Genomic DNA, 26,916 nt, shown 5'->3' on the forward strand with positions numbered 1-26,916 from the left:
GACTGATGCAGGGCTTGATCTCATGACCCGAGATCATGACCTGAGCCAAAGTCAAGAGTTGGATGCCCTTGGGGCACCTGGGTGGCTCAGTTGTTAAGCATCTGCCTTCGGCTCAGGTCATGATCCCAGGACCACATCAGGCTCCCTGCTCTGCGGGAAGCCTGCTTCTCCCTCTCCCACTCCCCCTGCTTGTGTTCCCTCTCTCGCTGTGTCTCTCTCTCTGTCAAATAAATAAAATTAAAAAAAAAAAAGAATTGGACGCCCAACCAACTGAGCCACCCAGTTGCCCCTCCTCTTCTCTTTCACTGCTTCCAAAACTTCATTAAATTACACTAAACTCCACTAAACATCACTAAATTCCACTTGCTCCATCTCTACTGCTACCAGCAAAGTCCAAGCCACCATTATATTTTGCCTAAACCACTACAACTGCCTCCTAAGGTTCTTTTATCCTCATCCAACCCACATGCCATACTGCATTGGATCATGATTCTCCCTTCTTTGAACTACTTCAAGGGCTTCTCAGTAGTCTTACATAGAATCCAAAGATCTGAGAGGTCTCTAAGATGGAGCCCTTGTTTATCCCATCAGTCTTATTCACTGCCCTCCTCCTCACATTTCTCTGCCTTCTTTTAGTACCCCAACCATGCTACACTGGTTTCCATTTAAGATCCACTGCACATACCATCCTGTCTACCTGGAATTCCCTTCTGCTGACCCTTCACAGGGCTGATTCTCATCTTTCAAGTCTCAAACGTCACCTCTTCTCAGAGCCTTTCTTGAACATGCTTTCTAAATAGATTTCCCTGTGTAATTCTCTAACATGGCACTCAGTTTAGGCCTTTGTTAAAAATGAAGAGTTTTATCATTTACGTTTGTTGTTTAGATCCTTTCCTCCCACACTCTAACTTCTGCAAGGACAAGTACTCTGCTTTGTCCATCATCATATCCAGTGCCTGGCACTGGGCTCTGCACACAGTACAGACCACATGAATACTTGCTGAAGGAAGAATGAATAGCCTGACTCATTGGAAAGAAAGCAGTGAACTGCTTCCCCTACTACACAATCTCTACCAGTTGGAGAAGTTCACTTCCCCTCTCCTCAATGCTACCTTCTCATCCGAAGCTGATAACAGGTTCCCACTGAAGAAGTAGACCGTACCTGAGCTGAGATCAAAATTTAAGAGATTTTGGAAAAGAGTGAGTATAAAACCTGCTAAACTTTAGGAGCAGAAAACACCACGTGGCTCAGGAAGTACAGGGGGTAAGATCAGGAAACCTAGGGAAAAGCAGGCTAGATTCCAGTATTTACAGAGCCTCTCTCAGGTTTTTGAGAGGAATTATTGTATTCATGATGGAGTTGTATCTGAGGTAATGATAGTCTGCCAGGGGGTTGATCGATTTTCTATATTATTCATGGAACTTTTGCCATCACTACTACAGCAAGATAGAGTTCTGGGTATTTAGTATACACATCCTGAAATCATGAAATCAAGTATGCAGAGCTTAAAGGTACAGTGACAGAGTGACACGTTCTCTGTCCAGCTGTTTACAATTTCAGAGACACACTTTTGCTTAATCTGTTATCTAGTATAAGATACAATGTTGATGTTAGATGTGATTTCAAATGAGAAACCATACAATCAAGTATAAAGATATATGTATATTTCTCATACATTATGGGAAAAGTATATATATATATATATATATATATATATATATATATAAAAATATATATTTTTCTCAGTTAAATCTTTGATTCTCAAGGCTGCCTATTTTAAAATTAGGTTAAATATAAGCTACCACATTTACATGATTAAATTGATTCTGATCCCAAACCTGTTGGTCCTCAGAAGTCCCTGTGTTATAATTAATCTGAACAAAGACTGTTGTTGCTGAAAAAAAGCCATGTCCTTGAGATCTGAAAAAGTATGCCTATTCAAAGAAAAATTTGGATATAGCCTCCCTGTCAATTCAAGGCTGACTCATCTGAAGCTGTGAAGGGGAAAAGGAGAGTATGTGTGACACACATGCCCATGTCAAAAGCTTCAAATGCAGATGGTACTTAATGATCCAGTCCAGGATGTGTATTACCACTGCACAGAGATATCATTTCTAGAAAAGAAGAAATAGAAAGGATAAAGACAGAATGGCAAAGTAAAATCCCGAGACTAATAATAATTTGCATTTTTACCTGGAACCTAAATTCATTTTTTGTTAAATAAATGAAATTGATAATTAATTACAGGACTTACAAACATATAACTAACAAAATTTTTTAGAAAGTAAAAATAAACACTGTATATCAAAACCAGTTTCTCACTTTTTTCCTCAAAGGTAATCAGAGAAACCCAAATCAAAGAATCTCAAGATTATTAAAGAATTTGTATCTACAAGGTCTTTTCTTTCTGATTGGTTCTAACTATACTGAACCCAGACTCTGAGGTTACACTGGTAATTTTTAAATGATGAAATTGGTCATACATGTGAACACACACATGCACATACACAACAGAGTTAAATTTATTTTCTAGGAACTATAAATCACAAGTGTCAATAACCCAAAATAATGAAGGGTTCAAGAGTTATATGGAACTAACTTTTGAATATGAGCTTTTCTAAGGATGTGAGGATTTCATCTGCAGTACACTTACCTAAATAAACATACACATTTATACAGAACCATTATAAATGTTCAAATAAAACAGAATTTAAGTAATCAAATAGCTTCCCACAAAGAAGCTGATGGCTTCATTGGTAAATTCTACCAAACATCTGAAAAAAAATTTACCGTAATTTTTCACAAACTCTTCCTAAATAGAATAGTAGGGAATATTTCCAAATTCATTCTATGAGAACAATATTACCCTGATACCAAAATCAAAGAAATCACAGGAAAACCACAGACCAATACCACTTATAAATATATATATATATATACACAAATCCTCAAAAATAATAGTAAATAAACATATTAAATGGATAACCAAGTGGGATTTATTCCAGGAATGTGAGATTGTGTCAACATATGAAAATCAACAAAAGCAGTACACCATGCTAACAAAATAAAGGACGAAAAGGGCACTGTCATCTCAATAGATGCAGAAAAAGCATTTGAGAAAATCCAACATCCTTCCATGATATGAATACTCAACATGCTAGAAATGGGAAGAAACTTCCTAAACCTTATAAAAAAAGAAAACAACTACTGGAACCCCACAACTAACATCATATTTAATGGGGAAAGACTGAAGGCTTTCTTCCTAGGACATCTGCTGTTACCACTTTTTGACAACTAGATTCCAACATGCAAAAATGAAACTGGACCCCTACCTCACACCATACATAAAAAGTAACTCAAAATATATTAAAGACCTAAATATAAGAGCTAAACCTATAAAACTCTTGGAAGAAAATCTAGGGGTAAATCCTTATGACCTTGGATTTCACCATAGTTTCTCAGATATGACACCAAAAGCAAAAGTAACTGAAGGAAAAATAGATCACTTGGACTTCATCAAAATTAAAAACTTGTGCTTCAAGGTACTATCAAAATGAAAAGACAACTCACTCTATAGGAGAAAATGTGTGCAAATCATTTACCTAACAAGGATATAGTATCCATTACATATAAAGAACTCTTACAACTCAACAATAAAGACAAATAACCTAATTAAAAATGGACAAAAGATTTTGATCAACATTTCTCCAAAGAGGTCAAATATAAATAACCAATGAGCACATGAAAAGATGCTCAACATCATTATTCATTAGAAAAATCAAATTAAAACCACAATAAAATAACCATTCATACACCTCAAACCCACAAGAATGGCTATAGCAAAAAATACTAACAATCCCAAGTGTTGGCAAGGATGTAGAGAAATTGGAACCTTTTACATAGCTGGTAGGAATGTAAAATGGTACAGCTACTTTGAAATACAGTTTGACAGTTCCTAAAAAAATGTAAACATATGGTTACTATAATGACCCAGCAATTACATTCATACATTTATACTCAGAAGAACTGAAAACATATGTTCACTCAAAAATATGTATATAAATGTTAAAAATGGCTTTTTACACAATAGCTTAAATATTGGAAACAATCCAAATGTCCATTTAACTGACAGATGGATAAACAAAAAAAGTGGTATATACATACAAAAGAGTATTATTTGGCAACAAAAGGGATGAAGTATTGATAGATGTATAACATAGATAAATCTTGAAATATTATGCTAAGCGATAAAACCAGACATAAATGGTCCATATATCAGATGATTCCATTTATGTGAAATGTCCAGAAGAGGCAAATCCATAGAGAAAAAGTAGTGGTTGCTAGGAACTGGGTTTGAGAGAATAAAGGGAATGACTGCTAATGGATAGCAGGTATCTTTTGGGGGTAATCAAAATGTTCTGAAATTACATAGCAGTGATAGTTGCACAATTTTGTGAGAAACACCAAATTGTACTCCTTGGAAGGTGAATTGTACATATGGCATATGAATTATATGTTCATTTTAAAAAGTAGGCAATCACCAACAAAAACAAAGCAAAACAAGAAAGACTGAATAATGATACACGTACCTCTATGGATTCAATTTATTCCTGATAATGTCACTTTCCACAATAATACAAACATTGTATAAGCATATTTTTTCTTTGGCTATACATTCATTTTCTGGATTTTCACTTTCAAATTCCAACTTCACCAATTCTAGTGTGATCATCCATCCCAATTTTTCCAGGACTGGGCTGGGGGGTTGGGTTCCCAGGACATGGAATTTTCAGTACTAAAGCATGGATAAGTTCCAGGAACACTGGGAGAAGTTTGTTCTTGCATGATCTTGCATAATTTACTTAATTCTTCTGCTCTTTGTTGCAGTACAAATGATACCCTCTACACTGCCTTTTCCAGTTTTTCCTTCTAACTCTATACTTTCTCCACATGCTATTTCATTTGTCCTAATGGTTTTATTATAAAGTAATTGCTCACAAATGAGTATATCTCACTAACCCTCTACTGAGTTTGAGATATGAATAGCCAAATACCTTCTGGATGTTTCAATTGGAGATTGGCCATTAATACATAAACCTAATGCTAAATCTAAACTTGCTTTCCTGCCTAAATTAACTCTCTTCTTGATTTTATCACATTCACTTAATCTCTTGAGCTAAAGTGAGTTATCTCCCCTCATCTTTGCTTTATTACTATATCTAGTGAATCACTACACTCTAACTATACTACCTGGGAAATTTTCTCAAATCTGCCCTACCTCCTACCTCTCCTACTTATCCCTGCTACATCTAAGACTGACATTGATGAATATACAAGAGTTTCTCAGACTTTTTAAATCCATACTCACTTTGAAAAACTCAAAAACCCATAATGATGTGTCAAATTTCAAAATACAGTATTAAAAATAAAACCTAAGACAAGGCACAATTATTTACTTTTTCCAAATTGGACAAATGCCCTGTTCTTCAGAGAGTCTGATGCAGCACTTTCTACCTCCTGTCTTTCTCTTTTACATACAACGCCCACACTCACCTCCACACACATGAACACCTACCCACGCACACAGCCACACAACACGCCACTACACATACACACACGTTCTCAGGCTCCAGCAATGAGCACATGTTTTAAATTACCCCAGCATAACCCGATGTTTTGGGCCTCAGGGTAACTGTTCTCTTCTTCCGGAAGACTGTACTCCAAAACTGCCTACCTACTGAACCATTTGTCTTTCAGAACTCATTAACTATTGCAGGCTCTGTCAATCTTTCTTTTGACCACATGAACCCCAAACAGAATAAATCATTTTTTAACACATTGCACTTATCATGAAGTATTATAATTTATTTGATTATGTAACTGTCAGCTCCCACTTGACAGAGAACTCCTAAGACAGGAATTCTGTCTCATTTATCTATGCATGTTATACCTGAGGAATAGCAGGCATAAGACTCAATTTGTTGAACGCCACCATTATTGTTAGTATATTTATTACTTTGATTAAGTGATGACAGCTTATGCAGCATGTCTAAAATATGACTAAGTGACATTTTAATAATAGCTGAAAAAGAATATTTGGATAGTTTATACACACAGTTATCAAAAATATAAAGTATATTGACATGTGTATCCATCAACCTAGACTTGCAAGATAAAATGTACAAAGTAACATAAGTGTAGTCACCCTACTTCCTGTATACCTACCACTCTATCTCTCTTTTCCACACCCACATAGTCAAACATTTTTAAAAAGTCATATACAATTCACTATTTCCTTTTCCTGACTTCTCATTCCTCCTCACACCTATCAAAATAAGAGTATTTCCACCCACTTATATATTAAAACTGCTAGGACAAATGCCACCAATTACTTCTATATGGCCAAATCCAAAGGACATTTTTTAGCTCTGAAGTTATTTATTGATTTTCTGCTGCATTTGGTACAATTGGAGATTCCCCTTGAGCCCCTCTAGTACCTTGGCTTCTGGTTCTTCTACTTTTTAAATTCTTATTTCTCATCTGAGTCAGGGGATCCTTTTCCTTAACCCATTCATTATGCATTGATTTTTGCCTAGGACCCTCTCTGTTATCTTTCTCTAACTCTGTATCTTTTGGTGATGTCATCTACTTTCCCAGTTAACTGAGTGTTTCAGGTTCATACACTATTTCCTGGTCCTGTACCCTAGGATAATGCACAGGTACCACAAAATCACTATATCAAAATCCAAACTCCTCACTGCTTACCTACCTAGACCTAGTTTGCTTCTTTAATTCCACTTTTCAGTCAGTGGTCCTTAATTATCAAATAACTATGATAGTCTCCCTAAACTCTTTCCTTACAAATCATATTCAATCGACAATCAAGCATTGCCAATGTGACTCCTTACTCGGCTTTTGAAATGTTTCCTTCCCACACCCTCTGCTACTCCTATACGTCAAGACATTATCATCTTTCTTTGTACTATTACAATAGTCTACTAATTGATTTTCTTGTCCCTAGTTCTGCCCACATCACATTCTCATTCCATTTTCCCCACGTCTGTCAAAGTAAGGAATACATATTTTATATACCTACACACACACACACATATATATATAATGCAAATCTGACTAAGCCACTCTCCTAATTAAAACCCATTAGTGCATCCGTATAACTAAACATTGTGTTTATTAAATTTTATATTTTTACCCAGTTGTCATACACAGAAAAATTCATTCCACAATATTAACATGGGATACATTCTTGGATTTCTAATCTCTTCCATTCCATTCAAAATTAAAAAACAAAAAAGTAGCCTTCATTGATTTTCAGACCCACTGGTTGTGACTCACAAATTTAAAAATGCTGACTGGCAGTCTAAAACCCACCATTAGTCCCCAGCCCCCAATTTATTATTGACCTTTTCTTATCAATCTAGAAAGGCACATATGTGGATAAGGAGAGCTCAAATTAGAAACACACTATAGAGAATCAGCAGGATAAGGAATGAATTGTAAACTTTAAATACTTCAATTCACCTAAAGAGAGGTTTATTATTTTAATTCAAAAAGTTTGGGTGAGGAAAGAGGTGGTCAGAATAGAGGCTCCAAAGGAACTACAGTTGCTTCCTCTTGGCTACTATACTCAAGAGGGGCCACCAGGAAATTTCTACTAGGGGCAAGATAAATTACAACATATTTCTACAACTCTTAAGTCTATGGAGAGTAAAAACAAAATAAAGGGGAAAAAGTGATCTAAAGTCTTATTGGGAAGGATGACAACTGCTGTTCCATATCTAATAATTCTAATTTAAAATGCACATTAGAATGAGTGGGACCAATTAAAATGGAACCTCAATATGTGGAATATAACATTTTAAAATCAATATTAATTCCCCAAAGAACTTTCCCAGAAACAGCTTGAATCCTAATACAATCCTAATATAAAATAAAATGTTTTATAATGCCTAGAACATAAGATAGGAAGTGGGGATCATAAGTTTTCCATGAATTATGAAGGAAAGTTCAATTATCAGGAAAATGGCTTTAGAGCAGGAACATTTATAGAAAAAAAATATGGCAACATCATTGAGTACTTCTTCCAACTCTGTACTTTTTTCAATGTAATTATAAGTCATTTTTTACTACATTTAAATCAAAATTATTTTTATTCCTTGAAAAGTACTGATTAAATGTAGATGATAGTCAAGTATACTTATTGAGATAAAATCTATAACTGATCTATTGAGCCTCTTGAAATTTATTTACCAAAATTTTGTTTCCTAAAACATAATTTTTTAAATGATTTGTGACTATCATATACAAAATATAAGGATTTAAATGTTTTATTTAATTTTGGTCTTTGCCAATGCTTATAAAAAATGTCATAGCAGAAGAATTACAAAAATTTACTTTTCTTCTCACTTTACAATTTTATCACTTTACTTTGGTTTGCTTCAAAGAATTCTCAGTTAAAGAAATCTATAGAAAATCACTCTTAGGACACATTTCTTCAAAGGTGTTTAATAAAACCTTGGAAGGAGACATTTCCCAGTAGTAACTATTTGGCTGTAATGGTTATGCAGAGTATTGCTGCTGCAGAGACATTTTAAGGGAATGTTTAATTTTTCTTACTAAGAGCATAATTCTAGTCAGAAGATTGAATACATTCTGTTACTCTGCAGAGTTTTAAAGCTATTGACATTTTATCTCATCAAAATCCACATTCACAATTTAGAATTTACTTACTTGGTTTCTTTTCTACTTCCTGCTTCCCTTTGTGTTGGTCATTTAACTGTTCACTAACATCTACACTTGAGGTTGCAATAATAAAATGAAACTACATGGGCAATCGGCTCTTTTGGATTGTCCATACCTTTAAGTAATATGGTGAGGGTGTTTAATGGACTACCTCTGCATTTCCCTTACTTACACACTCCCCTCTCTGTATCTTGCCTTTCTACTTCCCTAAAGTCTTGGGCTCCAGCCCACATACGTTCCAAATCCAAAAGGTACAGAATTTCTGCCTCCCTAGAGCCCTAAAAATATGTCCCTTTCCTCTAATTAGTTTTATGCTTCCAATATGGCATTAGAAACTTCATTTAACAAAAATAATTAATACAGAACTCATGTTTCCAGATCATTTTATCTGATTCAATAGTAGCCTTTTTATTACACATACACAAACAGTCAGAGTATCTACTCCCACATGCAATGTGAATTAATAAATCTGTAACCAGTGATCTGTGTAAGAGATGACATTTTCAGTCAATAAAACTAATGCCATACTCACGGTGAAGGTTGGTGGGGCTGGTTTTCAGCATTTCTTGGTGTTTTGCAGACAGCAGGCTTCGCCATGTCCCTGACAACACACCTGGGGCGCATGATAGACAGCACAACGCACTATTAATTATAAAAAGGGTAGAGCACATCTGGAAATTAAACACGGTACTGAAAACACAGTCTAATGGAAAATCTTTGTAAGCCCCTTTGATCTTAACTTGGAGGCCCTGGAAAAGCCCTTAGAGTTGGATATTTTTGACTTAGACTTCCAAAAGCTCAATTATACCCCTGTATAAAATCTGTGCTAGCCTCTCTATTTGATTTTCCTTTAAGCACCAATAAAATGATTGTCATTTTATGACATTTATGACAATGATTCTTCCCCATAGAAGAAATGCTACTGAAAGCTTTGGCCTCGCCATGTGATGACATCTGAAAGCTTAAAAATATGAACAGCTGTTGCGTTGATATGTTAAAAGATGGGCAGGATTTTTTGTGGCTTTGGTTATTTTACTAAAAGATACAGACTCTTGTTTCACGCCATTCATTACCACATAGGTTTTTTTCTTTATGCAGAAAGAAATCTAACAGGCCTTAAGACATTCTCCATGTTCAAAATCTCCTTCAAGTTAAGAAAAGAGAAAGACTTAAAAAGAAATGTTCATATGTAAAGTATTTTTGTGTGTGTATGTATAAAATAAATAGAGAAAATACCTCCACAATGTGAAAAAACATAGTAAAAGGTCTTTGTGTCTTAAGTCCTCCGTTACAGGTTAAATAAATGCAGAGGACAATTTAACAGAGCTCCAAAGGGTAGCAGAATATACTTTCACCCTTGTGTCAATGGGGCATACAGAGCATTGAAGAGATTCACGGGCAGAAATTCGAAAACACCCCCATCTAAGGCTGTACTTGGATGGCTCAGATATCCCTTCACCTCAAAAGCTTTAAAAAATATTGTTTTGAATAGGGAAGCCTCGGTTACAAAGCTGAGACCCCACATCTTAGACTTTGTTAAATGGAAAAGCCCCTTAGGACCCAGCATTCTCAACCACGAATCTGGTTCTTAACAGCTCTCATGGAGGCTTCTGGGAGGTTTGACTATTCTACTAATATTTAAAGCCAGTCATATTATTCCAGAAGTGGATCACTGGTGAGGCAGTGGCAGATAAACTGTTTTCCCAGAGTTAAAAGCTGCATGGCAAAATTCTCCACTTCTGAAAGAAATGATACAGGGAAACGTGGACACAACGCACAGAAACGTGCACACACACATACTGCTCAGTCCAAACAAGGTCAAGTAAGACTTAGAAATCAATATGTAACGTGACAAGAAAAGAAAATGGTACCATTTTAAAGCCTCGATATACTTCCCTCCTAGGATAAAAGTAAAGAAAGGTGGCATTTGTCAAGAACTAATGCTAAACTCTTAATGGACTAGTCAAGAGACAGGAGTCAAAGACATCCACAGGAACCACAAAGCCTTCTGTTCTTGTTCTAGTTTCATGGAGGGAGAAAGCCATTCAGGCATCAGGGTTAAGGGAATTACCAAAAAGGCACTTGGTCAGGAAGAAATAATGTCCTGGGATTTCTGAGCTCTGAAATGTTAGTCTAACTTAGACAAAGTACAATGCTCAGGAAGTTACATTTCATAGCACTGGAAAATCTTTAGCAATTCCCACTCAACTAAAAATAGTACATTTAGCATATTTAATCTACATGCACTGGTTCGTTAAAATATCGGAAATATCACCAACTTTGGAAAACATTTTGAAGAATTATATCTATGAGAAACCATATGCAACCTTCTGTCTTAGTTCATTTCTTTTTTTCCTTAAAGTCTCAGGAAGTTATAAAAAGCTTTAAAATAAAATCAATCAGCCACTTTAATTACAGTTTTCCTTAGATATGCTTTTAAGTAACTCTTTTCTAATAAATGTGGATTATCAGCCAGCACTAAAGGTAGGATCCTAAGTAAAACTTTTTTTTTCCCCCTGAGTGAAAGACCATACCTATGTAAGAAAACTCTCATCTAATCTCAAGTACCCAGTGGTTTTGGTGTAAAAGCACAACAGCTGACATAATGCTTCTGTCTGCACAACTATAGAATCTTTCAAATAAAAACTTTATTTGAATACCTGAACTTTATATACTGGATAATGAAAATAAGTACATCAACAACCAAAAAATTTAGTATTTGCAATTAACTTAAATATAATTTTAGGGACCTGGGTGGCTCAGGCTGTTAAGTCTGCCTTCGGCTCAGGTCATGATCCCAGGATCCCGGGATTGAGCCCTGCATAGGGCTCCCTGCTCAGCGGGGAGCCTGCTTCTCTCGGTCCCTTTGCCTCTCTTTCTGCTCTCTCTCTCACTCACGCTTGCTCTCACTCAAATAAATAAATAAAATCTTTTAAAAAATAAAAATAAATATAATTTTTAATATACTTAATATACTTTAATTAATTCTTAAAAAGCAGGTAAACAACATATTATTCATACTAATATATATTCTGACCACAAGGCCACAGTGATACAGGCTACTGAATCTGTGTTTTGGGGGGAAAACCTATTTGTTTCAGATTGTTAGTTATTCAACCAATTTGATGGGTCTCTAAAGTATGGTAATATGTATTCCTACATTTTCTAATTTGACTTCTTTTTAGCTGAAATTTCTTCCAGATATAAGAAAGAAAAGATTTTTTAAAATGCTTATGCTCAGATAGATATGTAAGATATATAAAAAATACATAATACACTTGAGATTTTTGTTAGCTTGTGTGGATTAACATTTCTTTAAAATCATAACTGAATTGTGTTGTGTCTGGCATATCACAGTTTGGAGGGGTAAGCTGTAATAGTTTTTACAGTTCTAATATGCAGAATTTGTTTAGCACCAGTACCTTCTATTATCTCCCACGCATTAAACTTGTATTATATAGACCCTCATACTTTAAGAAACACAACATTTCAGTATGTTGTAGCTCTTAAGTGTCTTCCTCTACATATGATTTATTCCTTCAGCCAGACATAAGGAGGCCACAACACTGCCAAAGTGCTGACTTCCCAGAATTACTATGAATCAAGAGAGTAGGAGTTCAAGGGCTCTGACCTCTTATTCTCTGCAACGTCTTTAATTCCTCAGGGATTTACGTGGACTCTTAACAATCTTCAAACTGCAAGGGAGCATTCCCTCATCACTCAAGCATCGGCAGATTTATGCAAATGAGACATTCTGCAACCACCTCAGCGGAATGCTCCTCTTGACTCCGCCCTCAGCACTGCTGGATTTTATGAATGACTGCAATCAATGCAATGAATGGCTGCCAACTGCCCACTCAACCACTTCTACTCTTCCCTGCACATACACACTGGAGAAACTCGAACTGCCACATGCCTGTCAAGAGGCTATGGTTAGACTTTTCATCTCTCTGAACAGGAACTAAATGTGCTTCCAGATACTCAGAGTATATGAGTTTAAAATCCTAAATGCCTTAAAAAAACACAATGTACATAATACTTTCTCTCTTTTGAGCTTCCATTTTGGTTCCTGTAATCACTACCCACCCCCCCCTTGACCCACTTGCAAAAAAACAAAACAAAACAAAACACTATTTTATAAAACTTTATATCTCAATTTGAACTTTATCTAAATTGTTTTATCTTTTCATGATTAATGTCAGGAAACTAGTTACTGTGCACTCAGCTGTCAAACAGATATGACATGTTTACATTTCTGTTCTCAATTTCTTGGTTTTTGAATTTTACTGAGATTTCTCCTATCATCACTGGAGATAAGTACATTCAAACAGTGTCTGGGAAAAAAGTGTAATTGTATTTACTCCCCAAGTGTTATTGTACTAGTCTGCATTTGTCCTAAGAAACCTTAGAGACAGTTAAAATAAGATTGAGAAAATGAAAAATTTTAAAAATACACAATCTTCTGATTTGCAGGTCACTAATTAACAATATATAGAGGGGTGCCTGGGTGGCTCAGTTAGTTGAGAATCCGACTCTTGATTTTTGGCTCGGGTCATGATCTAATGGTGGTGAGATCAAGCCCCACATCGGGCTCCTCACTCAGCTGGAGTCTGCTTAGAAATCTCTCCATGTCCCTCTGTGCTCTCCCTCACATGCTCTCTCTCTCTCCCTCAAAAAAAAAAAAAAAAAAAAAAAGATAAATAGAGAGAGAGAGATAGAAAGAAACAAGGATTTTCCAGCAGTCATCTCCATCTTGGCTGATTGCAAATACATTTCTCTAGCTGTTCAGGCCAATAACTTTAGACTTTACTCCTCTTTTCTTACACCTTGCATCCAATTCATAAAATTGGTTCTGCTTTCAAAATATGTTCAGGGTCTGACCATTTTTTTAAAAGATTTTATTTATTTATTTGAGAGAGAGAGAATGAGAGATAGAGAGCACGAGAGGGAAGACAGTCAGAGGGAGAAGCAGACTCCCCGCCGAGCAGGGAGCCCAATGCGGGACTTGATCCCGGGACTCCAGGATCATGAACCGAGCCGAAGGCAGTCACCCAACCAACTGAGCCACCCAGGGTCTGACCATTTTTTACCTCCTCAATTATTGCCATCCTGTCTTGAGACATTATCACCATTTACTTGAATTCACACAAGACCTTTAACTGGTTGCCCAGCATTTACCCTTGCCCTCCTTCTCTAGTCTATTCTCAACTCAACAGCCAGAGTGACTCTTCTGAAAGATAAATCAGATCATGACTCCCGTGCTCAAAATTCTGCAATGGTTCCCCAGTTTACTCACAAATAAATTGCCAGAGTCCTCAGAATATAATCTGGCCTCCCATAACTCTAGAGTTCATTGCTTACTACTCCTTGCTCCCTACTCTCTCCCTTTCTTGCTCATTCTACTCCAGCCACACTGGCTTCCTTGCTGGCTGTCCTCAAATACACCAGGCATGATCTTACTTTGGATCCCTTTCACCAACCAAATTTTCCCTCTGTCTGAAATGTTCTTTTCTGATATTGGTATGACTAACTCCCTTACCTCTTTCAAGACTTGGCTCAAATGTCAGTTCTTGAAGGTTCCCATTCTGATTATTTTACTTACCACAATAAACTGCTTTCCCATAGCCACCATACTTCTATATGTCCAGTGCACTCTACCTTGCTCTACTACTTACTAAAGTTTACTGCCTCCCCACTGCTGAAATATGAAGTGCTCAAGAGGAGGGATCTTGGTCTCTTTGGTTCACTGACACATGCCAAGAACCCAGAATAGTGCCTGATATAATAGTCACTTAATACATATTTGTTAAATGAATGAATAAGATAAATAGGGCAAAAGCTGTAGATTTCAAGCTTGAGTAATTTTAACACTCTAAAACAGTGATTTAGAATAGATTCTAGGCAACACTTTTTGCAAGATTACAGCATATTTCTATAAAATATTTACAAAATACAAGTTGATTTATGGCCAACAAGTTTTGTGACTTGAATAACTTCACTAAGTGTATTTTTATATGGTTTGACTAAGTTTCATTCTTTTTCTGAATAAGAAAAAAGATATTTCTCAGCATATGACTTATTTAAGTGGAAAAGACTCTTTAATGTTAAGTCATTGGTTGAACCAGCAAGATATATTTAACATATAGTGTACTGTTATTTTATCAAATAAAACTTTAAAATAATTTCATGTGAGGCAATTCATTAATGGTAAAGAGAGAAAATCCCTTTTTCTTCTGATTTTTCTAAACACGTAGGAAAATAAGTTCTTTTATTCATTTAATACCTATTATGTACCAAATGTACATAGCATATCTTATTCAATTTTCAAGATACTACCCTGAAAGGAGATATGATTGTCCCATTTGACAGATGAAGAAACTACACATCTAAGAGATTATTTTTCCAATAGTAATGGCAAATACTGATATTTTAAGAAGCCAAGATTTTTATCAAGGTCTCTTTGGCATCAAAGTTGATGTCCTTTCCACCATTGCAAGCAGCCTCCTGAAATTTACACAGAGGTTCAGGTTGGTTAAATTAGAAATGCAGAGTGATCTTAAGACCAATGGCAACACTATGAAATGTGAAATGAAAGACCATCTGCATATAGTAAAAGCTTATATAAGAAAAAGAATCAAGAAAGCCAAAAAGATTTTTTAAAATACATTTTTAAGACAATACAATTGATAAAAATCTCTTCAAATATATTTTTCAAAGAAGGGCTTCAAAAGTGATCTCATTTCCACTCACAAATACTAGAAGATAAAAAGCTGAAAAATATTACTTTAAAAAGTGAGTTTTTAAAAATTGCATATTCATGTCAATTTAACCATGAACAAATGAGTATGATGACTGTTACCCATAAGATGAAGATGGAATAGTAAAAATTCAACACCAGAAGGAGAGTGAATGTTGGTATTTTGAAAACCCAGATGTACTAATCACAAATCATCAGGGCCTGTTATACCTCTGATGTGCATTCAGGGAACCCTCAGAAACTACATTAGAGTAATTTTTATTTTAAAAAAGATGTGGAGGACAGGCAAAGTAGGTTCCTAATTATATGAAAAGGGAAGCCAGCTGGCCATTTTTCACAATGACTGATGAGGGTTGTTGAACCTCCCCTGAAGAGGCCAGGAAGTTATTCACAAAATCAGACAAAAAGTATAGGATTCTAAAATAAAGGTGATAACAAGATGAAGATTCACTAGAGATTAATGAGTGATTCTAAATTTTAGAAAAACGGATTTTTCAAAGACTGATAAAAAAGAAAATGATAGGTTAAAAAATCAAGTCCAGGTCTTCTGAATTATTCAAACCTACTCCATTTATTAGCCCTTAATGTCTCCAAAATGCTAATAGGTTAATTTTGTTTTCTAATATTATTTCCAACATTTTGGCAATATGACCAATTAACCTCTTTTTATCCAAGCTACTGTCTTCTGTTAACATAATTAGTTTCTTTTTCCATTCACCAATTCTTGAGATATTACGCATATCTATGGATTTGTATCTGCTAACATCCCCCACACACTCTCCCATTTACATTCTTCTACTTACTAACCTGTGTACATTCTCTAAAAGCCATCTGCTACCTGCAAAACAATACAACTTTAGAAAACTCAAAAATACCAGAAATTTCCTACCACTAAACCTGCAAGAATTTCTGTTCATTCCCCAGAGGGGAGAAACCCATCTAGTCAGCAATTAATATGTAGCAGAGGTATCAAGGATGAGCCCTTAAATCATGTTTTGAATTCTCCAGGAGTACAAAGAGATGGGGCAGAAGTGGAATTATGGTGGATCAATGCAACAAGGGGTGATATGAAAGTGGGGAGAGAAGATGTAGTCAAGTAGTGCAAATGGAAACCAAAGCTGATTTGAAAAAAGAGGAGTAATGAGGGAAGAAGGTCTTTTTCATAGTTACGGGCAAGATTCTAGGTGAGGGAATTGGCCCTGGGAAAAGACAGAAGTTCAAGGTACAGGGAGAGAGGTGTGGAAGTGGTGGGGGAGGGGGAAAAGGACAGAATCTAGTGAGAAAGCAACGTTGTTGGGAAGATAGAGAGGGATGGCATGAAACAAACAGGTAGATTTGTGCCCAAAATGTCACCTTTCATTTGTCCCTAACTGCCATTTCCATTTTCTCCAAAAAAGATTCTTGCAGGATAATGTTCAATGAGATTCATTTTGGAAAGGTTTTGGAGAGTGAAAATCCTCTCTCCACCTCTTCTCCTATTCCTAATTCATCTCCTTAGAGGCAGAAACTTCTGCTTAAAACTTCCCCACTCCTGCTTGTGCCTGGAGTGGTGGAGAATGTCTGAGGGAGTTCTCTCCTCGCAACCATCATCCACTATGAGTTTGTTTTCACCAGTGACAAGGATTACCATGTCTCAAAAAGCAAAAGTAAGCAGGCAGTTTCCTCTTTTGCTTGTTGAGTGCAAGCATAGAGGGACCTCTTTTTGCTTCTGCTTGATCATCCAGCTTCCCTCAGGGAGCACCCTGAGCAGATCTGGGTGGGGCAAAGTCTGTGACGTTCCTAACTCTACCTCTTTTCTCACTAACCCAGCTCTGTGCAAGCTATTTAGGTAAATACATCTGAAGCCTGCTCAGAGGACTTAGTCTTTCAGATTTACAGTGAATTAAGAAAACAAAAATGAAACAATGACAACAGCAACAAAAGCTCACCTGGGAATGATAACCCACAGCAAATAAGGAGAACATCAAAAAAAGTTAAGTAATATCTAATTTTCTCTACTGAGGGAAGAAACATAGTGCGGATCAGCAAATTCAACCTGTTTTGTTCTTCTGGTACTCATGAGAGTGCTTCTGTGTGGAAAACATCCCCATGGGCTCCAGGTTCACAAATAGAAGTCTCACCTATTTCTTTTCCATGAAAGAAAGCCTATTGGTCTAAAAGGGAGTGAGAATGATAGCATTGTGGGGGTAACCCTGGAACTATCATAAAGTTATCTTAAAGAGGAAACTGTTTACAGCTTTTAGTTCAATTTCATTAATAAATAGTTCCCAGTACCCCTCACAGCTAACTTTTGTGCCTGCCAGCCTGACCAAGAACCACTGGTCTGAACTCCTGGCTCTGTTCCAAACCTGGCTGAGTGTGGTCTCTCTATCTGAACGATCACAGACTTGAATGGGAAGAGAGAGACTGCTTAGTCAGCAGTAAGACACAAGTCAGAGAGAACATGTAACTAAAATTTGTCTTGATTAATTCAAAAAAGCAATTCAACAAAACAAGATGAATTTAAACATATTTAGATATGAAAACTATACAGTCACAAAACAGAAAAACAACAGGGAATAATATCCATTAAAATTTCTGAGTGCCTACAGTGGGTTAGGACCTATGCTAAGAATTCCATATGCCATTAGTCATGGCACCTGGCACTACCCAAGTTACACATTTATTTGTGAAATACCAATTTCTTCTTAGGAGATTCAATTCATGTATCTGTGAGGTACTTTGTTTTGAGCAAATAAATTATTTCATTGTCATTCAAGTTTTAGCAAGAGGCACACAAATGTGATGAGTATTTCAAGTTTTAACCCCTCACACACATCTCCTTGCCACATTTCAATGTTGTAGAAAAATAACATATAGTTGTCGGGTAATGGTTATCTACAGTCTAAATGTCCAGAGTAATAAATGCAATTTGGTAGTAGAGAGAGATAAATGGTATTTGTAAAGATTATTGCCAGAGATTTTTTACAACTCACAATTTTTCTGCTTTTTATTTGTAACACAAAACCATAGCCCTTTGAATAATGATTTTAGGGTAGGTCTATGTATCTAAGTATGCCTTTTCTCCACAAGCATTCAGTCTCCTTCCTCATCTGGGAGCCAGATAGCTAAATAAATATCTACTAAGAGGTCCATAATGGTTCCTTGGTGGTATTTAAGTGGATTTTAAATAGATAAAATAAAATGGGAAAATGAAACTTGGAAAAGGATTAATGAAATATTTCAAGCATTGCTTTCAATTAATTGTAACTATTTTCTCAACTGATTCACCTGCCTAGAAATTCAGAGAGAAAAATGGAGCCAGATATGAACATATATTGTACATGGACTATTACTTGTGCAAAAATATATACTATTTATTTTTTATTGTAAATAATATTTCTTTACTTTGTCAAGAGGCCACAATACTGGTGAAAAGTAAGATGTTTGGAAAGATAATCCAGTGAATATGACTTCTTACTCCTCACAAGGGTAAACATTCTGTAAACACTCTTTTCTCTCTTGACTTGGTAGGACTGCCATTCTTGTGGCTTCAAATGGGCTGATAGTTCATGACTTGTCATTTCCAGACTTGACCCCCATTATCTATCAGGTCTTAAATCTGTATGTACTTACTTTCCTAACAACTGATCTTAAGCTAATTAAAATACTGAACTCAATATTCCTCCTTCTCTCAAACTTAAACACCTCCCAAATTCTACATAGGAGTTAATCAAAGCTTCCTATGACTGATGTTCACAATCTTGATGCCATTATGACTTCTCACTCTCCTTAATGGACAATAAATGATTATTAAGTCCTCTGACTATTCCGTTGAAGGATCTCTTGAAATTGCCCTTTTTTATTTTTGTATACTACTTCCAAATTCATTTTCTCTCTTGAATGAAGTGCTAGAGTAGTTTTCCTTAAATTCCATTTTCTCTTATTCACAGGTTCTGTAAAATGGCTCACATTCCCCACCCTGTCAAATACATATACAGCTATCCAGTTCCAGAGTATTTCTTTGACAAATGCCCTCATTCACTGAGCCCATCTTCTTAATTCCTAATACAGCCCATTTCCCAAGTCAGGTATATCTATCTCAAATTTTTAGAACATAATTTTGTCATTTTCATCTCCATTCCATATACCATTTTTCTTACTGAAAATTATCTGCCTTCTTTTCCCTCTCCATTAATTTTTAGTTCTTTCAAAATCAACTGAAATGTACTAAACTCCAGGAAGCCTTCCAGGCTAAGGACTGTCATTAACCCTTCACCCTTCTAAAAAATGGGTCTTTATCTAGGCAAGAGAGACTTTGTTTAATAGCTGCAGTTCAACTACTGGGAAGAAGTTCAATAAATGTCTGCTTTAGAAATAGGACATGAAATGGAGGCTTGTTCCAAAGCACCAGTTGGAAAGCCCTGATGATTATGTCATCTCTGGAATCAATGGACAAATACTTACAGGACACCTACTCTGTGCCATACACCATGACAAGTACTGTGATCACAACCTGAATCAAGTCAGTCTGTTCATCAATAATGATGATAATAAGAATAACTGACATTTACTGAGCATTACATGGACTTTTTTCAGCTCTTTATATGCATTAACTCATGTGATCCTCACAACTCCATGTGCTATGCAGAGAAAATAACCACTTAACGTTGCATTTACAAAGCCCTGTTATACATAAGTTGCAACAGTATTAGTTCAACAAACTGAACTCTATTTGAATACCATTTTATTTCCTTGAAACTGCTTAAATTATCCCTTTTGCAATATAAAAATTAATTATCTTCAAATGTAGGTTAAAAACAAGATTAAGTGTAGAAATTTAGATTAGTGCAAGAAAGATAAGTGCAATTAATGCAAGAAAGGATGACTTTTCCCCCAAAATGCTAAATAAAAATATTTTTATTTTGAAGAATAGAAGTCATCGGGTCTTTTATCATCTACATGTTAAAGAATGAAACTGGACTACTTTCTAACACTATCCATAAAAATAAACTCAAAATAGATTAAAAACCTAAATATGAGACCTGAAACCATAAAAATCCTAGAAGAGAACACAGGCAGTTATTTCTCTGACATCAACCATAGCAACATTTTTCTAGATAAGTCTCCAAAGGCAAGGGAAACAAAAGCAAAAATAAAATATTGAGACTACATCAAAATAAAAAGTTTTTGCACAACAAAGGCAACCATCAACAAAACAAAAAGACAGCTTACTGAATGGGAGAAGATATTTGCAAATGATATATGTGATAAGAGGTTAATATCCAAAATGTATAAAGAACTTCTATAACTCAATGCCAAAAACCCCCCAATAGTCCAATTAGAAAATGGGCAGAGGATCTGAATGGACATTTTTCCAAAGGAGACATACAGATGGGAGAGAGACAATCTCAAGTAGACTCCACACTGAGTGTGGAGCCTGATGTAGAGCTCAATCTCAGTACCCCAAAATCATGACCTGAGCTGAAACCAAGAGTCAGATGCTTAACTGACTGCACCACCCAGGCGCCCCCCACCCCAAGTCACTAACTTCTATGGCATTTGTGAACCTGCTGTAGGAAACCTAAAGCCACAGAGATTTCACTAGCCTTGGGATATAGCTAATACTACCATGAAAGATTTCTGACTGTTGCAATATTCTTTTTTAAATGTCTACTGAAATTTACCCAGGTGTAACTTCAACACATCAGTCCTAACTCAGCCCTTGAAAAGCTGTATGGAACAAGTTTGCTGCCTTTTACAGAGACCATCTTCTCATATATACGAATTCAGTGGTCTTGTGTTCCCTCTACCCTCACTTCACTTCTCTTTCTCATTAGCCCCTCAATCATCTTTCATTAGGCATGTGTTCTGTAGCTGCACTTCTTTCAGTTAACAACTCTCTTAAAACTTAACTCCATTTGTTGTGAAGTGTTTTCACTCTAGATCTACAGGAAGGAATATAAACTCTAATGCCTCTCTAATAGCCAAGTCATATAAAAAGGCCAACTGACAGAAGTATAATCAAGGGAAATCATCAATGAGTGGCTTCCAAACATGGTCATGCATCAGAATTATCTAAAGAGGTTTTTAAAAGGACAAAGTCTTTGGGTGCTCACCCAGACCTGCAGAGCTAGAGTTTGGGCCCAGGGATTTTCAAATGATTAGCCTCCCAGGGTGATTCTAATATGTCCAGGCAGGTGTCTGGGAACTCCTGATGAAGAATGAGCCATTCATTCACTCCATGGGACAGTCTGAGTCCTTTCCTTTGAGAAGGCTAAACCACAAGAAATCTCAAATAACTTAGACTGCATTATCATAGTGGTCTTCCTTTGGGGACAAAAGTCGCTTCTCGTGAATGCATTTTAATGTTATGCCTTCAGTTTTTACGACCAGTTGATACAAGAAATAGCTGCATGAAGTCGGTATCTGCCTTTAGTAAAAATTACTGGAGGGTGTTATGCTGAGTGAAATAAGTCAATCAGAGAAAGACATGTATCATATGACCTCACTGATATGAGGAATTCTTAATCTCAGGAAACAAACTGAGTGTTGCTGGAGTGGTGGGGGGTGGGAGGGATGGTGGCTGGGTGATAGACATTGGGGAGGGTATGTGCTATGGTGAGCGCTGTGAATTGTGCAAGACTGTTGAATCACAGATCTGTACTTCTGAAACAAATAATGCAACATACGTTAAGAAAAAAGAAAAAGAAGAAGATAGCAGGAGGGGAAGAATGAAGGGGAGTAAGTCAGAGGGGGAGATGAACCATGAGAGACGATGGACTCTGAAAAACAAACTGAGGGTTCTAGAGGGGAGGAGGGTAGGGGGATGGGTTAGCCTGGTGATGGGTATTAAAGAGGGCACATTCTGCATGGAGCACTGGGTGTTATGCACAAACAATGATTCATGGAACACTACATCAAAAACTAATGATGTAATATATGATGATTAACATAACAATAAAAAATAAATTACTGGTGAGGTCGCTATTACATCATTTTGAGTCCTCTCTATAAAACTCCACATTCAGGGCACCTGGGTGGCTCAGTAGGTTAAGTGTCCAACTCTGGACTTTGGCTCAGGTCATGATCTCAGGGTTTTGAGATTAAGCCCCAAAGTTCAGCTCTGCCCTAAGCACGGAGCCTGCTTAAGATTCTCTCTGCACCCCGCCCCCACCCGCTCATGCTCCTTGGCTCTCTCACACTCTCAAAAAAAAAAAAAACAAAAAAACTTCACATTCCTCCCACAATTTTTGTTTTCAAAAATTAGCACCAAGAAAAATGTCATTCTTTGTTTATTACAAATACCTATCATGACTTCTTTTGGTGAAGGTTCCAAGGAAGTTCAGAGAAAAATTTAAAGTTTATCATAACAACACTCGACATGGTAATCATGTTTATAATCTAACCTCTTTCTTGATTATCAGTTTAAATTTCTATTTTACTAATGTTTTACGTTGAAATCCTCTTGAGAAAAGCAAAGCAGAATCACAGAAAGAAAATGTTAAAACTTTATCTCATAAAAAATTAAAAGAATCAATTTTTCTTAAGTTTAAAAAATCTAATATGGGCCTTACAGAGTATACTCTGGCAACTATAAATACATACACACACACACACACACACACATATGTATATAATTATGATGATAATGACATCTCACTAAAATTAAAATGTTATACAAAATTAACAGTTTAGAAAGAATGTTTCATGGGAACATTCCATAGGAATAAAGTAAGTGTTATCACACAGAAAGAAAATGGTTTCATGGTCAAATAAATTTGGGAAACAAGTTAAACGGTTAAGTAGGGTTTTTTACTGAATAGATTTTCAGAATCTTCAAAATGGTGGTGTTCATTGTTCACCTCTAAGATAGAAGCATACTATGTAGCATTTCCCAAGGAATAGCATTTAGTTTGGGAAATGATGAAGTGACACTTAGTAATTGCAACATGAGAACTATTCATTCTCCAAGGGATATAATCGATGCTTGGTAAATCATTCCAAATGATAACACAGAATAGCAAATATGGCACTTCGCTTCAATAGGAAATATTTTCAACTGGCCACTTATTCTAAAAGCATAACTACATTTACCTGAACATAGGCAACAACCTCACATTTTGGTCCATTGAACATACCGTAGAACTCTTAGAAAGTTCATCTTCCAAGTGACAATACAGTTTCAGGGAACATAGCTTTCTTCATCCCCATATATTAATTTTACAGAGAGATGACCCACATGAGGTACTTAATAAATTCTTTCATGATTAAGCATCCAATATAAACTCATCAAAGGCACAGATTTTGACTTAAACTAATAATTCTTTTGTGTAAAGCCTAGAGTTTTTGTTTCTCGACTGGTTTTTCACACTGGTAGCAATCAATATATTTATGTAAACTTCAAGGTAAATAACTAAAAAGGCATAGAAATCCTAATGTACTTTTTTGTAATTCCCAAGTTAGATGTACGAGGAATAAAAATGTAATCATTGCAGTAGGTAGACTATATCTGTCATCCTAATAGTAAAGAGGAAATATAAGAAACTCTTAACACTTTCATTGCTCATAAACACATTTTATATAGTCATTTTTCAAGCAAATAATTGTACAGCTTATTTTGCCTGCAGAGAAACTTCAAAAGGTAATAAGACACTTTCTCTAAAACCACATAGTTACCTCACTGAAAATTTTTCTATTTTATCTCTTATGTATAAAATTTAGTAAATCAACTAAAAAGATGTGACATTGACAAGACTGTCTTTGTCTACTCAAATTACCCATAATTTTATTGCTCTGAAATAAATTTGCTCTGATACAAATTTAAATATTTGACTTCAGCAAACTAGGAAATTTTGTCCCCAAAGGAAACTATTATAATCATAAATATACAAGTCACACTGATAGAAAACATTTACATTATATATACTATAAATGCCTTACGTATATGTACATATATAGGGCTTATATCCAGAATATATAAAGAATTCTTATAAATCAATAAGAAAGCAACGTATACTATGAAGCAGAGATCTATTCCTAGGTATTTACTCAAGAGAAATGAAAACATATGTCTACAAAATGACTTTTACAAGAATATTCAGAGTAGTCTTATTCATAATCTAAACTGGAAACCCAGGTGTTTGAAAGAGTCATGGCATATTCATACAATGGAATGTACTCCTGATATGTGCAACAGTTATGAATGAATGAGTGAATCTTAAAAATATTCGTGGGCGCCTGGGTGGCTCAGTCATTAAGTGGCTGCCTTTGGCTCAGGTCATGATCCCAGCATCCTGGAATCGAGCCCGCATGGGACTCCCTGCTCAGTGGGAAGCCTGCTTCTCCCTCTCCCACCCCCCCTGCTTGTGTTCCTTCTCTTGCTGTCTCTCTCTGTCAAAATGAATAAATAAAATCTTTAAAAAAAATATTCTGTTGATGGGGTCCCTGGGTGGCTTAGTCAGTTAAGCATCTGCCTTCAGCTCAGGTCATGATCCCGGGGTCCTGAGATCAAGTCCTGCATCGGGCTCCCTGCTCAGTGGAGAGTCTGCTTCTCCCTCTGCCTCTCTCCCTGCTTGTGCTTTCTCTCACTTGCTCTTGCTCTCTCTCAAGCAAATAAGTAAAATCTTTAAAAAATTTTTTTGTTGAGCAAAGAAACCAGGTATAGAGTTCTTACTGCATGATTCAATTTTTATGAAGTTCAAGAAGAGGTAAAAGTAATCAATGGTGACAAAAATCAGAAAGTAGTTGCCTCTGGGTGTGGAGGCAGTTGGGGGAGAGGATAATAGGAATGTTTTATACCTTGTTTTAAGATGTGGTGACACGGGTACATACAACTGCCAGTATTTATTAAACTGAACACTTCAGATCTGTACATTCTATTGTATATAAGCTTTATCTTTAAAAAAGTAAAAAATAAGGGTGCCTGGGTGGCTCAGTCATTAAGTGTCTACCTTCGGCTCAGTCATGATCTCAGGGTCCTGGGATCGAGCCCCACATGGGGCTCCCTGCTCCATGGGAAGCCTGCTTCTCCCTCTCCCACTCCCCCTGCTTGTGTTCCCTCTCTCTCTATCAAATAAATAAATAAAATCTTAAAATAAAATAAAATAAAAAAGTAAAAAATAAGAAAAATAACTGATGGCTCAAAGAAAGGAGGCAAAAGTCTCATAATTTAAGGATATGTCATGTCTTATGCAAGTAGAAGATAACTTAATGTGCTTCAGAAAACAATAATTCCACTAAACCACTGTGGAAGTCAAACAATTAATACACTTTTTCAAAGTGAACAATTTATTCCTTTATACCTTGTCAGAATCAGAAGGATAAATATAAACACAGTTAAAGCTAAGAAATTTGTTTTGTGTAGGAATATTTTTCATCAAGTTGAATTATTATATACACACAAAGAACTTAAGGGAGTTTTTAAAATAGATTTCAGAAAGAGGACAAACCATAGTACCGTATGCTTAAAACATTACCTGTCATAAATTATACGTAGATTATTTAAAAGGTAAATCTGCTTCCACTATTTCACATAAAATATTACTTAAGAACAGGACCAGCATTTATGGATAGAAAAAAATCCTAAAATTGGTATTTTGAAAGACTGTCTACATTTTATGTAGAACTGAAAATATATCTTATGCCATATGCCTTATGACATTTATTTTCTAAGAAATTCTGAGCATTAGTTACAATTTCTAAGAGGAAAATCTTACACCAAAAGGTTTTAAAAATTACTTTTATTAGAAAAATACTAAAAAATATAAAAAGTCATGAAAAGCATATCAATTCTTATTACTTAAAAAATGCATAATTAAGTGAAGGTCAGCCATCACTACTTAAACCTCTTTAATCTATAAATTCTATAGGCATAAACAGTTTAAGACTCCAAAGGCAGTTTGGTAAAAAGCATATTCCTGTAACTTCAATCCATTTGGTTGAGGTTTGAGAATCCAGAAGAGTCAGCCCGAAGTCACTAAAGTAAGCTATTTCAATGTATCTTTATTCTAGGAGGTAAGTATGTTTTTATATTAAGGGGAAAAAAACTAACTTTGAAATGAAAAAGAATACTAGTAATGGGAGGGTATGAAATAATGGAAAAAATAATGAGAAATAAGTCAGAATGTTAACATGCTTTCATAGACAATTTTACATCAATGGATCCAACTTCTCTGCCCTTAAAGTTCTTTTCTGCTCTGTGGTTGATTAAATTACTATTCAAAAATATTCATTCCCTCACTCCTATACCACTTCCCCATTTCCTTTTACTGGGTTGAGCTATGCCACTTGCTTTAGCATCATGGTAACCAAAGTGTATTTCCTGCCCCAAATTTTGGCTTTGCAGTAGGATGTTAGCAGATTGAAGAGATGTAATGAGAAAGCTTGAAATGTGCTCATGCATCTGTATACTGAGGCT

General features: G+C 35.8%; 1 protein-coding gene and 1 long non-coding RNA gene across 31 annotated transcripts in view; one reads left to right on the top strand and one right to left on the bottom strand.

Annotated features, from left to right (window-relative positions):
* Positions 1-12,546, top strand: part of LOC113926640 — a 30,009-nt gene extending 17,463 nt beyond the window's left edge. The window contains exon 4 of the long non-coding RNA XR_003521378.2: positions 12,426-12,546. This is a non-coding gene — a long non-coding RNA (uncharacterized LOC113926640). The remainder of the gene's footprint in view (positions 1-12,425) is intronic.
* RIMS1 (regulating synaptic membrane exocytosis 1) overlaps positions 1-26,916 on the bottom strand; it is a 489,882-nt gene that overhangs the window by 398,052 nt on the left and 64,914 nt on the right. For 29 of the 30 annotated variants that reach the window (XM_027601790.1, XM_027601819.1, XM_027601818.1 and 26 more), the window contains exon 2: positions 9,294-9,374. The exons of the other annotated variant lie outside the window; for it this stretch is intronic. In XM_027601790.1, the coding sequence (XP_027457591.1) occupies positions 9,294-9,374 (81 nt within the window). The remainder of the gene's footprint in view (positions 1-9,293; positions 9,375-26,916) is intronic. 30 annotated transcript variants of the gene reach the window in all.

Source organism: Zalophus californianus, chromosome 7, assembly GCF_009762305.2.
Source record: "Zalophus californianus isolate mZalCal1 chromosome 7, mZalCal1.pri.v2, whole genome shotgun sequence".
Taxonomy (NCBI): domain Eukaryota; kingdom Metazoa; phylum Chordata; class Mammalia; order Carnivora; family Otariidae; genus Zalophus; species Zalophus californianus.